Source organism: Pelecanus crispus, chromosome 7, assembly GCF_030463565.1.
Source record: "Pelecanus crispus isolate bPelCri1 chromosome 7, bPelCri1.pri, whole genome shotgun sequence".
NCBI lineage: Eukaryota > Metazoa > Chordata > Aves > Pelecaniformes > Pelecanidae > Pelecanus > Pelecanus crispus.
The window spans coordinates 700,664-713,601 of record NC_134649.1 but is presented as its reverse complement, the minus strand read 5'-3'; the positions used below and the strand labels follow the sequence as shown (position 1 = coordinate 713,601).

The 12,938-nt window shown below is 59.6% G+C and overlaps 1 protein-coding gene across 1 annotated transcript in view; it reads right to left on the bottom strand.

Moving 5' to 3' along the window:
• RASGRF1 (Ras protein specific guanine nucleotide releasing factor 1) overlaps positions 1 to 12,938 on the bottom strand; it is a 44,702-nt gene that overhangs the window by 26,855 nt on the left and 4,909 nt on the right. Inside the window, exons 2-3 of the mRNA XM_075714060.1 lie at positions 3,921 to 4,027; positions 2,805 to 2,952 (exon numbers count right to left, since the gene is read on the bottom strand). Of these exons, the coding sequence (XP_075570175.1) occupies positions 2,805 to 2,952; positions 3,921 to 4,027 (255 nt within the window). The remainder of the gene's footprint in view (positions 1 to 2,804; positions 2,953 to 3,920; positions 4,028 to 12,938) is intronic.

Here is a 12,938-nt window from a genome sequence, read left to right as displayed (position 1 = left end):
GATGGAGCAGAGAAAGAAAGGCTGCAGAGCCGTCAGGGTGCCGACGACTCCCCGGCATCCCCAGCACCCACCGAACACGCCGCAGAGACAGGGACCTGGAAACCCTGCCGGGTACCCAGCGCAAACCGCATCCCTGTTTCCTAAGAAAGCCTTCGCGGGCGAGTCGTTAAAAAACGAGTTGGAGAGAAAATGGCACTAAAATCTCAAGTCATTTGCACCCTAAAACTTGCAGACGGGGACAAACTCTCATCCAGTCACAGCTTTCCAGCACAAATTGGATCGAATCTTGTTAGCTTCAAGCATTTGAATTTTTACTGCTTCTCGCCTGTGCTTTTTCTCACTCCTCTGCTCATTGCCGTGTCCCTGCCCCCACCGCTGCAACCATTTATAAAGCTACAGGAAAGGGTAGGAAAACAGAAAATGTACCATTCAGAAAGTGAAAATTGGGAAAAAATGTGAGTTTTGATTTTACAGAAAATAATAAAACTAAGAAAACAACTTTGAAAGAGTACTTCCCAAAAAGTTTTGGAGAGAAAGGAGTCGAGATCTTTTTCTGTTGGAAACTCTGCTTCGCAGCGACGCTGGGAACGGACAGCAGCGGCAGCTGCAATACCCGCCAAGCACGTGTTGGTTTTTTGGTGCCTGGGCCGATAGGAAGGAAAGCAAAGGGAAGGACGAGAGGAGATGGCTGCTGCGCGAGGACGGTGCAGAAGCTGCTTCTGTTGCACTGTCGCAGCCCGGGAAGAGGAGATGACTTCCACAAAATCCGCATTTTATTACATGGGATTAGATTTTAGAAGAGATTTTAGAGATTTTTTTCCCTCCCCCTGTGCTTTCCTATGGAGCCTCAAGTCACCAAACATCCCCTGCATCCCCTCTGCGTTGAAGCGTTTGAGAGCACCGAAGCCATTCCCCGCGCCGGCTCCGGGCACATCTTGGCCGGGACCCATGGAACGGGTTTGCTAGTGCCACGGTTTTATTTCGGTTTCTTTTTTCTTGGAGTGAGCAAAATTTGCACATTAAAGGAGAAGCTGATTATTTGATCTCTGCTTCAAAGCATGTGGAACAGTAAAAAAAAAACCAAAACAACAGACGGATGCAAGGTAAAATCAAATGTACCTGGGCACAAGGGATGGGCTGCAGATCCCGCGCCCTCAGCTCATTTCAGGGTTCACAACACACCTCCCGCCTCCCCCGACCGAAAGCTGGTCGGGATGCTCATCGCCCCGCCGCCACCGCTCGCCTCCCCCACCCCTTACGCCGGCCGCGCACCCGGGGGAGCGGAGCTCGCCCCGATTCGGAGGCCGGACCGCCCCCGGGGAGCTCCCAACCGGACCGGGGCCCCAGGAGAAGCCCCTGCACCGAGCGGGTGCCGCGGGCTGCGGCCGGGGCGGTTTTGGGGCTGATCTGCTCTGTTGGAGAGCGCAAATTCAGTGGTGCTGAAACTGCTCCGGGGAAAGGCTTGCAGCTCCCCGGCCCCCCAAGACTAAAAGCAGCCTTCAGCGCGCCGCCCGCCCCGACGCGTGGTCGGGGATTGCTGCTGACCTGCGCTTTTTAACTCAAATACCAAAAAAATAAGGACAACACCACCATAAGGACACGCCAACCCACTCCTGCCCTCGCCACCTCTCCCGTTGCCACCTCCGTGGCAATTTAGAGATTTTGACTTACTCAGGGTCACACCTCAGCCCAAAAGGCAGCCGGACCCGCTCCCGGCTGCCTCCAGCACGAAGCCGCTGCCCGACCCTCCCTGCCAGGCACGAGGAGGGGGCCGGCGGCAGCGCCGGCTTTGGGGTGCCCCACGCCCGCCGGCCCCGCTGCCCGCGGCACTGCCGGCACCAACACCCACCAGCAGCCAAACCCCACGTGGCGAGAGGGGACCCGGGGCCGGCTGCAGCCCCGCAACGCGGGCAGCCAGGAGCACGGGGCGTACCCACGCCGCCGAGCATCCTCTTCCCCGAGCGCCTTAGAGACGCCGGCTTCCCTCGGCACTGTCTGCTGAGTCATTTTTGCATTTTGTTGCTTTTTCTGCCGTAGCCCGCATCCCGTCACCCTTCCTACAGCCCAGCGCCACAAACTACTGAACGGCAAACTGCTGCGAGAACCTCTAGGACAAGCAAGGGGCAACAGGATTTACGGGCTGCTCTCATCGAAGAGCCGCTCCCTGCTTAGGGAAGCGTCCGGTTTGTTTATAGCACCGTGCACATTCGTTCCCTGGGGTACTCGGGTTCTGCAGCTGCACCTGGCACAGGTTCCCTCCCGAGGCCACGGATGCCTCTTCCCCTTTTCGGTTACTCCTCTAGCTTTGCACCGCCTGGCAGACATTGCCACCAGGCACGCAGCACGCAGAGGGGGTCTAACCAAGGTATCTAGGATGAAAATAAGGAAGGCAAAATGCTAAGGTAGGGAGCCTGCATCCCTCCCCCAAAACCTACTCCTGGACCCAAGGGACCGGCTCACCAGCCCGTTCCCCAGCACTCGTGGCTGGAGCGAACCCTTCCCTGCCACGGCAGCGTCCCGGGACCAGGGACCGCACCGAGCCCCGCACGTGCACCGTGCTGGGGCAGTGCAGCCGCAGCCGCTCACTGCACGGCTCCCGCAAGAAAAACCTGCAACGAAGGCGATGCCCTTGCTCCTCTCTGCAAGAGAAGGGGCCAGCCTGATGTCGGTACAAGAAGGATAAAAACGCCGGCTGCGACGCCCCCCGGTCCCTGCCAGCACGGCGATGCCGCCCGCCCGCCCGCAGCCCACGGGTCGCCCCGAGGAGCGGCAGCGCATCTGCGGGGCGACGCCGGGCTCTTCACCTCGGCCTTCAGGCGCTCGATCTCGATCTCCCCGTCCTCGATCTGCTGGCGGAGTTGCTTGGCAACGGTCTTCTCTGTTTCCACAATCTGCAGGAGATGGAGGTACTTCTGCATCAGCGCCTCGTGCTCCGTCGCCAGGTTCCTGTAGCTGCAGGCAGACACGGCCGTGAGCACCCCTCCTCCCGCGGACCCGCCGCCACGGCCCCCCCGGGGACGTGCACGCAAAATTAGGTGTCTGCACGCTACGGTTTGCTGGGGGGTTTCTCCTTCCCAGCTGCCCACGCGCTGCCCTTGCCCCCCCGGCTCGGGGTGCCCGCAGGGTGAACGAACTGGGAGACAGCTCTCGCGGTTTGGGATGCTGCTGCTCAGAACTGACCAACTCGGAGAGGACTCGGGTTCCCCGCGAGGGTGCGAACGGAAAAGATAACACAAATTTTAAGGAAATGGTAGGATACAAAAAAAAAAAAAACCCCACATGGCCAAACCTCTCTCACCTGTCACATCCCAAAAGTTTAACGAGAAGGAGGGCACTTGCGGCACAAGCTCTTAGGAACACCCACTCTCACTAGGGTGCTGCAGCAGACGATATTTCTCTCGCCTCCTGCACACAACACTCATCTGCCCCCCGCTTCTCGCTGCCAGCCTGGCACCCTCCTTTGCCGGATGCGCAGCTGTGCCGTGCCGGCTCCTGACCGCTCTCCCCTGGGCAACAAGCGGGCTGCGCCAGCGTTCCCACGGCACAGAAACACGAGCCTGGAAAAACCTCTTTCTGACCCTTTTTGCTATTCCAGACGAAACCCTTCCCGACGGTCTTTGAACCCGCCGGCGAATCGGGCGTCCCGCCGGCAGCAGGCTGGGACAGGCAGCGCCAGGTTGGCCGCCCTGCACGGGACGGGGACAGGCAGGCACAGAGCTGGGCGGGACGTATCTGAGCGCAGCCTCCTGTGCCGCACGAGGGTCCCTGGCGTGGGGCTGAGGGCCAAAAGCGCCCTGCTCTGCCTGCCGGCAGCGCCCGGCTCAACACCTCCCTGCCCGCAGCTCCCCGCAGCCGCCCTCGGGCACGGCTTCGCCTCCGACACTCCCCGTCCCCGGGTCCGCGCTGGCGGAGGGCGATACCTGGCGTGAGCTATGGCTGCCACCCACTCGTCGCAGTCCTTGGCATCCTCGGTCCTCAGCTCCAGGGTCTTCTGGTTCTCGTGGTTGAAATTAACGGTAAAGTAATGCTGCGGGAGCAAACACAGGCTGAGGTTACCGCTCGCTCGCACACGGCCGTTAGAAAAGTGCTTTATGATCCACCGCAGGTCGCTTAATTTTTAAAAAAAAACATTTTGAAACACCAGGAGCACGGCTGAGACGTGTTGCCCTCAGCGCTTGGGGAAAAGCTGCTGCTGGCTGGCACAGCCGTGCCGCGGGTGAGGACGGGGCTGAGAAATGCTCCGAGGGGAGATCCCGCCCGGCAAACACCGGGCTCCACATAAACCTAAAACCACCGAGGCGGCAGGTCTGAGCCTGCGGCGATCGCCCTGGGGACAACCCTCACCCAGGGAAAGGGGTGGACAAGCCAGGACATAACAAGTAACAAGCGATAGGATGAGAGGAAAGGGGCTCAAGCTGTGCCAGGGGAGGATTAGGTTGGATATTAGGAAAAATTTCTTCACGGAAAGAGTGGTCAAGCATGGGAACAGGCTGCCCAGAGAGGTGGGGGAGTCCCCAGCCCTGGAGGGGTTCAAAAAACGGGCAGAGGTGGCACTTGGGGACATGGTTTAGTGGGCATGGGGGTGTTGGGTTGATGGTTGGGCTGATGATCTTAGAGGGCCTTTCCAACCTTAGTGATTCCTGGTTTTACTTTCATTAAAAATAATCCAGCCCCCAAGCCAGGAAACACAAAATTGCTACTCTCCCCTGAACTGGTTTAGTGGTGGACTTGGCAGTGTTGGGTTAATGGTTGGACTGGATGCTCTTAAAGGTCTTTTCCAACCTGAACGATTCTAGGATTCTATGATTCCATGATTTAGCCCGACCCTGCACCAGGCTGCCTGCACCCCTGCCTGCGCAGGCAGCGAGCACCCCTGGGCACCAAAGCAAAGCCCCGCGGCTGCCTGGGGCTTAACGCTGGTCCCACGTGCTCGCAGCACTCGAGCCGGGAGGCTCTAATGGGCGCCGGTGGGATAGGACTCAGCGCAGGGCTATATTTAGCCTCCCTTGACATTTACAGTATTTGTGCTAATTGTGTGCGGTGGCAGCCCACGCTGGCTGGGGTTTGTGCTGCTCCTGTGCTTTCCTGCAGTCTCCTAGGAAACAGGTACCACGCTGCAATGCCGGATACTGCCCGGAATAACTGGGATAAAACGAAACCCACTCGAAAAAGCTCATCCTGACATTATCTGCTCCTCTGTTAGGTTTAACGAGGCATCTGAATTAACAGGTATCTTGGAAAAAAAAAAAAAAACAACACAAAAAACCAACCAAATCCAACCTGCAGCAGCCGCTTGCTCCCTGGTGTGAACCCCGCCGCTCCCCAGGATGGCAGCAGCAGCCGGCTGCGACCGCAGACCCTGGCACACCATGGAAACACAGACGGGCACCGCAACGCCGGCAGGAGCTCGCGTGGGCACGGGCAACGGAGTGCTGTACCGGGGCAAGGCTGGCACTCGCCCAGCGCAGCCGGGCGCTCCAGCACCGTCACCAGCCCTGTGCTGAACACCGGGGGTGCTGCTCACCGCGTCTCCCCAAAACAGGGCGACATCTCCTACCCCCACCCCTCCCAGCTCTCCCCTGTCCTCCCCCTCCCCGGGCATCTTTACTCTCATCCCCTTCCCATCCCTAATCAGGCCCAGGGGGGTTACGGAGCAGGAGGCTTCCAGTGAAACCGGGACGCAGGGGAGCCAAGGCGCAGCCGGTCGCTGTTCCCAGGTGACGCCAGTGCAGGCAGCACGGACAGACGGACACTCAGCTCCCCCCCCAGCACCCGGCCCACCTAGGGCTTGTATCTCGCTGGGCGACAGCCTGAGAAACACCCTCTGAGCTTCCTCAGCCCGTCGGGCCCTGCAGAGGAGAAGGGGGAGCCCGGGGACCCCGCGCTGCGCTGGGGCCACACCAGAGCCCCCCTCAGAAACAGCTCATTCGCCTTTGGGGGGCGACCGGTTGTTCCTGTGACCCTGGGAAGATGCGTCTCCTTTACTTCTGTCCAGGATCCTTTAGGTGCGAGAGCTTTTTATTGCTGATCCTGCGGACAAGTTTTCCCCTTATAGGAGCCTTCTCCATGGTAAAACACGCCATCGTCCGTCTCCCACCCCCTCCCCATCCCGCCGTGGCCAGGCTGGGAAGAGCTCCGGGCAGCCGGGCTGGCAGCTCGCCCCTGTCTGCGGGACACGTCTGGAACTGCAGCAGCTCCACAGCCCTTCGCTTCTCATCCCCTTTTCTTCTCCCTCCCACCCCCAAAGGCTTTTAATGGCAACGAGCCATCTCTGAGAGAAAATTCACCAGACATTTTTGGTCTCTGAAACTGCGCTGGTAGTTACGCCTCTCTGCTTTATGCCCACCTCTCTTACATCCCTTCCCTTGCAAACAGCATTAAAAAGAGCTCGTCAGCTTGGCAAGTCTGGAAATCCTCCCCCTTAAACACCGGCTCAGGTATATGCCAGCCGTGCCAGGGCACTGCCAGGCACTCGCTCCCCAGCCCCGGTGTCCTGGCCGCAGGGATGCGAGGGGTGGGAAAGCCCTTTCGCAGCCCCGGTGCCCCCGCGAGCTCCCGGTGCCGCCGGGACAAACCGCCCCGACGCGCGCATTCACCGCCCCGTGCTCCGCCGGAGCTCGGCTGAGCCCTCGCGGGACCAGAAACGTGGGGAGATGCCTCTGTGGCTCCCCCAAACCCGTCCGCGCCCGGCGGGAGGGGACGGGATGGTGAGCCCGGGACCGCCCTTCCCGGGCGCTGCGGGTGCCTTGGGGGAAGCGGGGGACGACGCAGCACCCGTGCGTGCTCCCACGGGCGAGCGCGCCTGCTCAGAGCCCTGCGCCCACGGGACCAGGCATCACGCCGGGTTAGAGCACCCCGATCCTACCCAGGGCCCTGTGGAAAGACAGCACTTGGCACCGCTTCGGGACTTGTCGGATTTTAAAATAAGCGGTGGCAGAGCCCGCGGCAGGGACCGGGGCAGGGACCCGGGACAGGCACCCACCCTGCCTCTCCCCCTGCTTCGCCCACCAGCTCCATGGAGGCACCTCCCGGAGGCACCAGCACCAAAAGCGTTTTGTCGGACAGCTGCTGGCTCATCTAATGCAAACCCAGAAACTCCTGAAGGTTTTGCAAATGGCAGTTTCAACGCTGTCAGCAGCAGAGCCAGCGATGTGGGGCCAAAAGCTTCCCACCGCGGCCGGGGGCAGCTCCAGCAGCCACCGTGGGGCTGCGGTGAGGACGGTTCCGTCCCGGCCGCCGCTCCATGTGCAATTAAAAGCCGGTTCCTGCACGCACACGCACCGCAGCTCCCCGTGTCACTCTGATTTATCCCCATACAATACCCAGGAAGTGCAGCACGCTTGAGAGGAGGAAGTTATTTTATAGTTGAATAATAAAACTCCCACCACCTTTTATCTCCGCCTAAATTGATGATCCTCCTCTGTTATCGCAGTGACACATCAAACTCGACAGCCCGGGAGCACTTCCAGCGGCGCTCGCTGTGTCGGGGGCCGGGGCTCGGTGGCGGCGTGGCCCCGGCCGGGCTGGGTGCGGTGTCCGGTGGGACAGAGCCGGGACAGCCGCCCGCCAGCACCGCGCAGAGAGCAGCAGGATCAGCCCCTGCCTCCAGCATCGCCCCACGCCCAGCGTCCCCGGGGCAGTTAAGGGCTGCTGGGCCACCCCTGCCCGGCGCAGAGCAGGAATTACCCGCAGCTTGAGTTTGCTGCTTCTCACAGCCCTTTTTTGCTCCTTTGAAGACCTCATTAACTCACAGCCATGGAGGCACTGACACCCTGTACTCAAACCACCTCTCACTCCGCTTCCTGACAAACTAAGCAGACGCAATTGCTTAATTCCCTTATTATGGGGCATTTTCCAGCCTCCCCCATTTCCATGCCGCCTTCTGAGCACCGGCTGCGGGATGCGCAGCCCCCCAGCACAGCGGGACGCGTGGTCCCCCAGCCCCTGGCACTGCGGGGTGGGGGGGGTATTTCAGGACACCCCCGGGGGACACAGCAGTTCTGCCCAAAAGAATGACACGGGAGCATTTCAGGTCAATGGCAAACCAAGAGCTTGGCTGCCCTCGCCCCGCAGGGCTCAGAGCCTGCTCTGGCCCTGGAGCTTTTCACTGGGGGAAGACACGGCGCATCCCTGGCAGCTGGCAGGAGCCGAATCCATGCTGCAGACCCCGAGCCGCCCAGGCTCGCAGGGAGATGGCTGCAAGCGTTTTTCAGCAGAGGCAAACAACATCTTTTGCTTCAGCCTCAGAAACTGCAGCATTTCACAGCAATTCAGTTGGAGGCAGCCGCCAGCATGGAGGACTTCAGCTCCAGCAGGGAGTTTGGCAAAGCCCCGTAGCTGGATGCCGAGTGCTGTCGTGAGAGGTGTTGGGCACCCGCAGCTTGTGCGGTGCCGGCAGGAGAGGGGCAGGCGATGCCTGTGCGGGCAGGGGCTGCTCCTCCGGGGACCCCCAGCACCCGCCAGCAGCCGGCAGCTCACAGCCCATGGCCAGGGCACGCCAGGGGCAGTCGCTGGAGATGGAGGCAGGCGCGTGCCTGCACCCACCACGGTGCGGGATCCCTGAGCCCCCTCCCGAAACTCCACTCCCGAAACTCTGCTCCCTCTGTCACTTTTTCTGCAAAAAAATGCCTGGCGCCGGCTTGGCTATTTTTACCGAGAGGAGAGTACAATAGCAAAATGCTGCTCAGGAGCTATTTCTGCTTCCAGAATCTCAACAAACGACTTTGAATTAATGAAGGAGACTACCCGAGTGATTAATGAGCAGGGACTATCTCCCCAGAAATGTCCTCCCATGCGTCTGATGTCCCTGGGCTGGCGCGGTCGGCGCGGCGACGGCTCTGCCCTCCTGCCATGCCCAGTGCTGGCAAAGCAAAACCTCCTGCGTGTGCACGCCCAGCCGCGGGTCCCTGCCGCCCCGGGACACGGGTCCCTGTGCGCAGCAAGACGTGGGTCCCCGGTGACCCCACGATGCGGGTCCCTGCACGCCCCAAGATGCGCTTCGCCCGCTCCCACGCCTGTGTCCATCCGACGCCTGCTCCCACCCGCCGCGGCTGGGGCGCTCGGGCTCCTCCATCCTCCACAACCTCAATAAAAGCCGACGAGATGATTACAGAGAGCGTGTTTGCCCTTGCGCTTTGCGGCTTCCCACGCTGGGGTCTTGCTGGGACACAGATCCCCGCGTCCCACGGCCACGACACGGTGCCACGTGGTCTTTCTGCAGGGGCGAGCTCCCGCGGGGCTCCATGCCCGCAGCGAGCCGGGCTGCTCGCCGGGCTCAGGGCTCGCCACGCCAGCGGCTGCACCAGCATCGCCCCCATGCCCCCGCTGCAGCCGGCCGAGAGCTGCCCGGCCCTCCCGCGCCCGCTCCCCGCAGCGGAGCCGTGCGCACCGGGGCTTCGGTCCCCCGATGCTGCTCAGCGCCGGCCCGCTCTGCCCAAGCAGACCCAGCCGGTGCCCGGCGTCGGCTCAGGGTCCGGAGGGAACACACAGAGCTACGAGACCGTCCCGCTCTGCCACACCGGGACGTTGCTGTCACCTCCCCTACCACAGCCACCAGCACACCAAGAGCTCCCATGCCCCAGGACACCGAGAGCAAAGGGCTGGCGCCGCGGGACCCTCGGGCAGACCCTTCCCGCAGCACCGGGGAGAACACAGCAAATTTTCCAGTTTGTTGGAGTAAAGCCAGAGAAGGGCAAAGCAGAGCCGGGGCTGCCATAAGCACACCCACTGCTCTGGTCCAGCTAAGCTCCTGACGGGTTTTACTTCGCTTCTTGCCTTCTATTAAGTAAACACAGAAATAAATTCAAATAAGCTTTAAAACGACGCATTATTTCCAAAATAGAAAATCACCGTATTCCAGAATTGTTTTTAAATTTGAGGCAGGGCGTTTTCCAGCCCGAACAACTTGCCAGCCCGCTCCGGGTGTCGAGGCGGCCGGGTGCTTTTCCCGCAGACCCGCTGCTCACAGACGGTGCCCGGCTCTGCTGAAGGGGCCGGCGTGAGAGCGGGGGGACCGAGACAGAAACCCCCCAGCAACGCCGCCTGCGCAGAAGCGATGCCCGTCACCCCTTCCCGCACAGAGCGGTTTTGCTGAGCCTTTCCGCCCCGCGGCAGATGCCCCCCGCCGCCCCTCGGCCGTGGGGATGCTCCGCGCCGCGCCGGGGACGCGCGTGCCCTCCATCCGCCCGTGGCAGCTAGGTATGCGGCTGCCCGATCATGAAGCTGATGGTTATTGCAGCTGACATAAAGGGCAAGGGAGGAGAATCTTCCTGCTCTGGATGGATGAGTCTAAAAATCCACAGCCAGCAATGGCAGCTTTTAGCTTCCCTGACCTACATAGCACGTGCTCGGGGAAGACAGGACCTGGGACTGGGATGGAGGAGGTGGGTGGCCAGGCAGCTCATTTGCTTGCTGACAATAAGAAAAAAAAAAATCCCAGAAGCAGAAATTTGTATCCTCTGCTCCAGGACGGACCGTAAGGATGCTCACGCGTGGGCACTGAGCATCAGCCGAGTGGGGCGGGCTTGCAAACAGCAAGCAGGGGACCCTCTGCAGCGGGAGGCTTAACCCTGTGTGAACCCCACCCTAGGTCTTGCGCAGAAACATTTGTAAAAAAAAAGAAATTACAAGATCAATTTTTCCCTCTCTGCCACATTATCCAGTAATGCCTGCATTATATATGCACCTTGAGCAGCCCCCTGACTCACGGCTTGGAAATACAGCCTTGCCATCACTCTGTACAGTAATTAATGAAGAAAGCAGCCTGATGCCAAAGTCCTAACCCGGGTATATCAGACATTCGTACCTCGGCCAGACTTTACATATGAATATCGCCATCGCTAAGGACTCTGCACCTTCGTATTTGCAAGAAATCTGCAAATTGTGTATGTGCAGCTGAGAAAATGTGTCTGAGGCTGCTGAGACTGGGTGGGGGGGAGGTCTCTTTCCTCCCTCCTCCTGCCTCTTTAACAGATTCCATTAATCTGTTGCATGAGAATGTGTGAATAAAGGGGACGGACTGGCATCACACTTAAAACACAAAAAACCAGCAGGATAATCTCCAAATTATGAGTAGTTCAGGTTTAGGTTCACAAATTGCGATTTATGTTCAGAAAATCAGATTGCATGTAAATACGTTCAGGTTTCTGCGCTGCTGGTATGAGTTACTGCCATGTTCAGCTCATCGCAGGAAGCCCGGCTAAAAGTACATGAGTTTAGGAAAAAAGTTTTAAAGTTTATAAAAAAATCCAACAGGACAACAGACCGGTTGTCATGGCAAAGACCCACGTGAGCAAATCAAGGTGAATTAAGCTGATGGGGAGAATCAAACAGCTTAAGCCAAGAGAGCTCTTAATCAGATCTTAATCAGAAGTGGTCCATACATTTAAGAAAAAAATCATATTGAAAAATGTCCTTTTAAACTTTTTAGTACCATTTTCTCTTTCCGATTTTTTGTTTTACAGGTAAAAACGCTCTCAGCCTTTTTTGCTTTATCAGAAACCAGCCTCTACTGACTCCCGGTCTTTGGCAACCAAAATATTCCAATATCTATTTTGCTACTTCAGCTCAGAGTTTGGATGCACAAACCCACTTTTTCTCAACCATCCAACAACCAACAGCTTCTCCGACGGGATTCCCACTGCCCCGGGGGGGCTGCTGCTCCCGCTCCCAGCTGCACTGTGGAAGCTGGAGCTCGAGTACCTGAGACATGGATGCTAAACTTATCTCCGGACCTGGAAAACCTCAGGAAGGTGTTTGAGGCCCCGCCGGGGCTGGGGACAGGCGGGTGCTTACCGCTGAGCACGCCACACGCAGCGGACCTGGCCGCTGCCCACAACCTGCAGGCACACGCGCTTTGCGCTGGCGAGGACGTGCAAAAGGCAGCGATCGCTTACGGCGGATCCCAGCCTTCTGGAAAACCGCTTGTAAACGTTCAAAAAAACGCACCCGGAGCCCCGGCCACCGGTGGTGGATGAGCGCGTTCCACGTCGCTTGGTTCACCAGCACCGCAAACCCCTTGGCGACGGCGACGAGCACAGCCTCGCGCCCGCGTCGCATGCGCTGCCGGGGGAACAACTCACTCCGGGACTTTAGCTCCTCTGTTCGCAGAACATTGGTAAGAAGGCCATGTTGTCCCAAAAATTGCCTTATTTGGATTTCTATGACAAATTTGGGGAATAGTTTTTCATCCTGTGACAAAGCCAGCTCCCGCAGAGGCAAGGTGTCCTGAGCTCAGGCTGAGCTGTAATCACTTCACCGCCATCAGTCACACAGATCACACTACATTATCCTGTCCTTTGAATAAGCATCCTGTGAATAATCAGAAAGACGGCAATCAGGCAGCAGCATACTCAGCCTGATACCCCGAAGAAAAACCAGACTCTTCTAGAAGATGAGAAGCGCGCTACCCTCCTGTGCGCATTTTTTTTTGCATGTTTTGCACAGGCTCGGCCGTGGCTGGGTGCACGGCTGAACGCAGGACTTCCGTGTGGCACGGGGATCGCTCGCTGCCTCCAGCCAGCCCCGTCGTCCCACCCGGCACCCGCTCGCTTTGCTTCGCCGCCTGCACGCCGGGCTCCGGCGGGTGGGCGGCTGCCCCGCAGCCTGCAGCGGGAGCATCCTCGCCCCGCCACCCCGCACCCCCGGAGCGGAGCAGAGGGTGCCCAGGCTGCGGGGCAGCCCTGCTCGGGGTGCCCATGGACGCCCTGCTCGCCCCGGCGAGAAGCTGCGCAGGATCTGTCCCCTCCTGCCACCGGCACCGGAGCTGCACCCTGCTCCGAGCCCTCCCCTGCCCGCCTCAACTCGGGACCATGCTCAGAGCTGCTTGTGTGGCCTCTGCTGCTGCTCCCGCTCGTCTAGAGCACGGCCCGTGGCCCGGACAACCCCACCACTTAACAGGCACCCGGGGGGGACCCGTCATCCCGCGGCTCCCCTGGCCA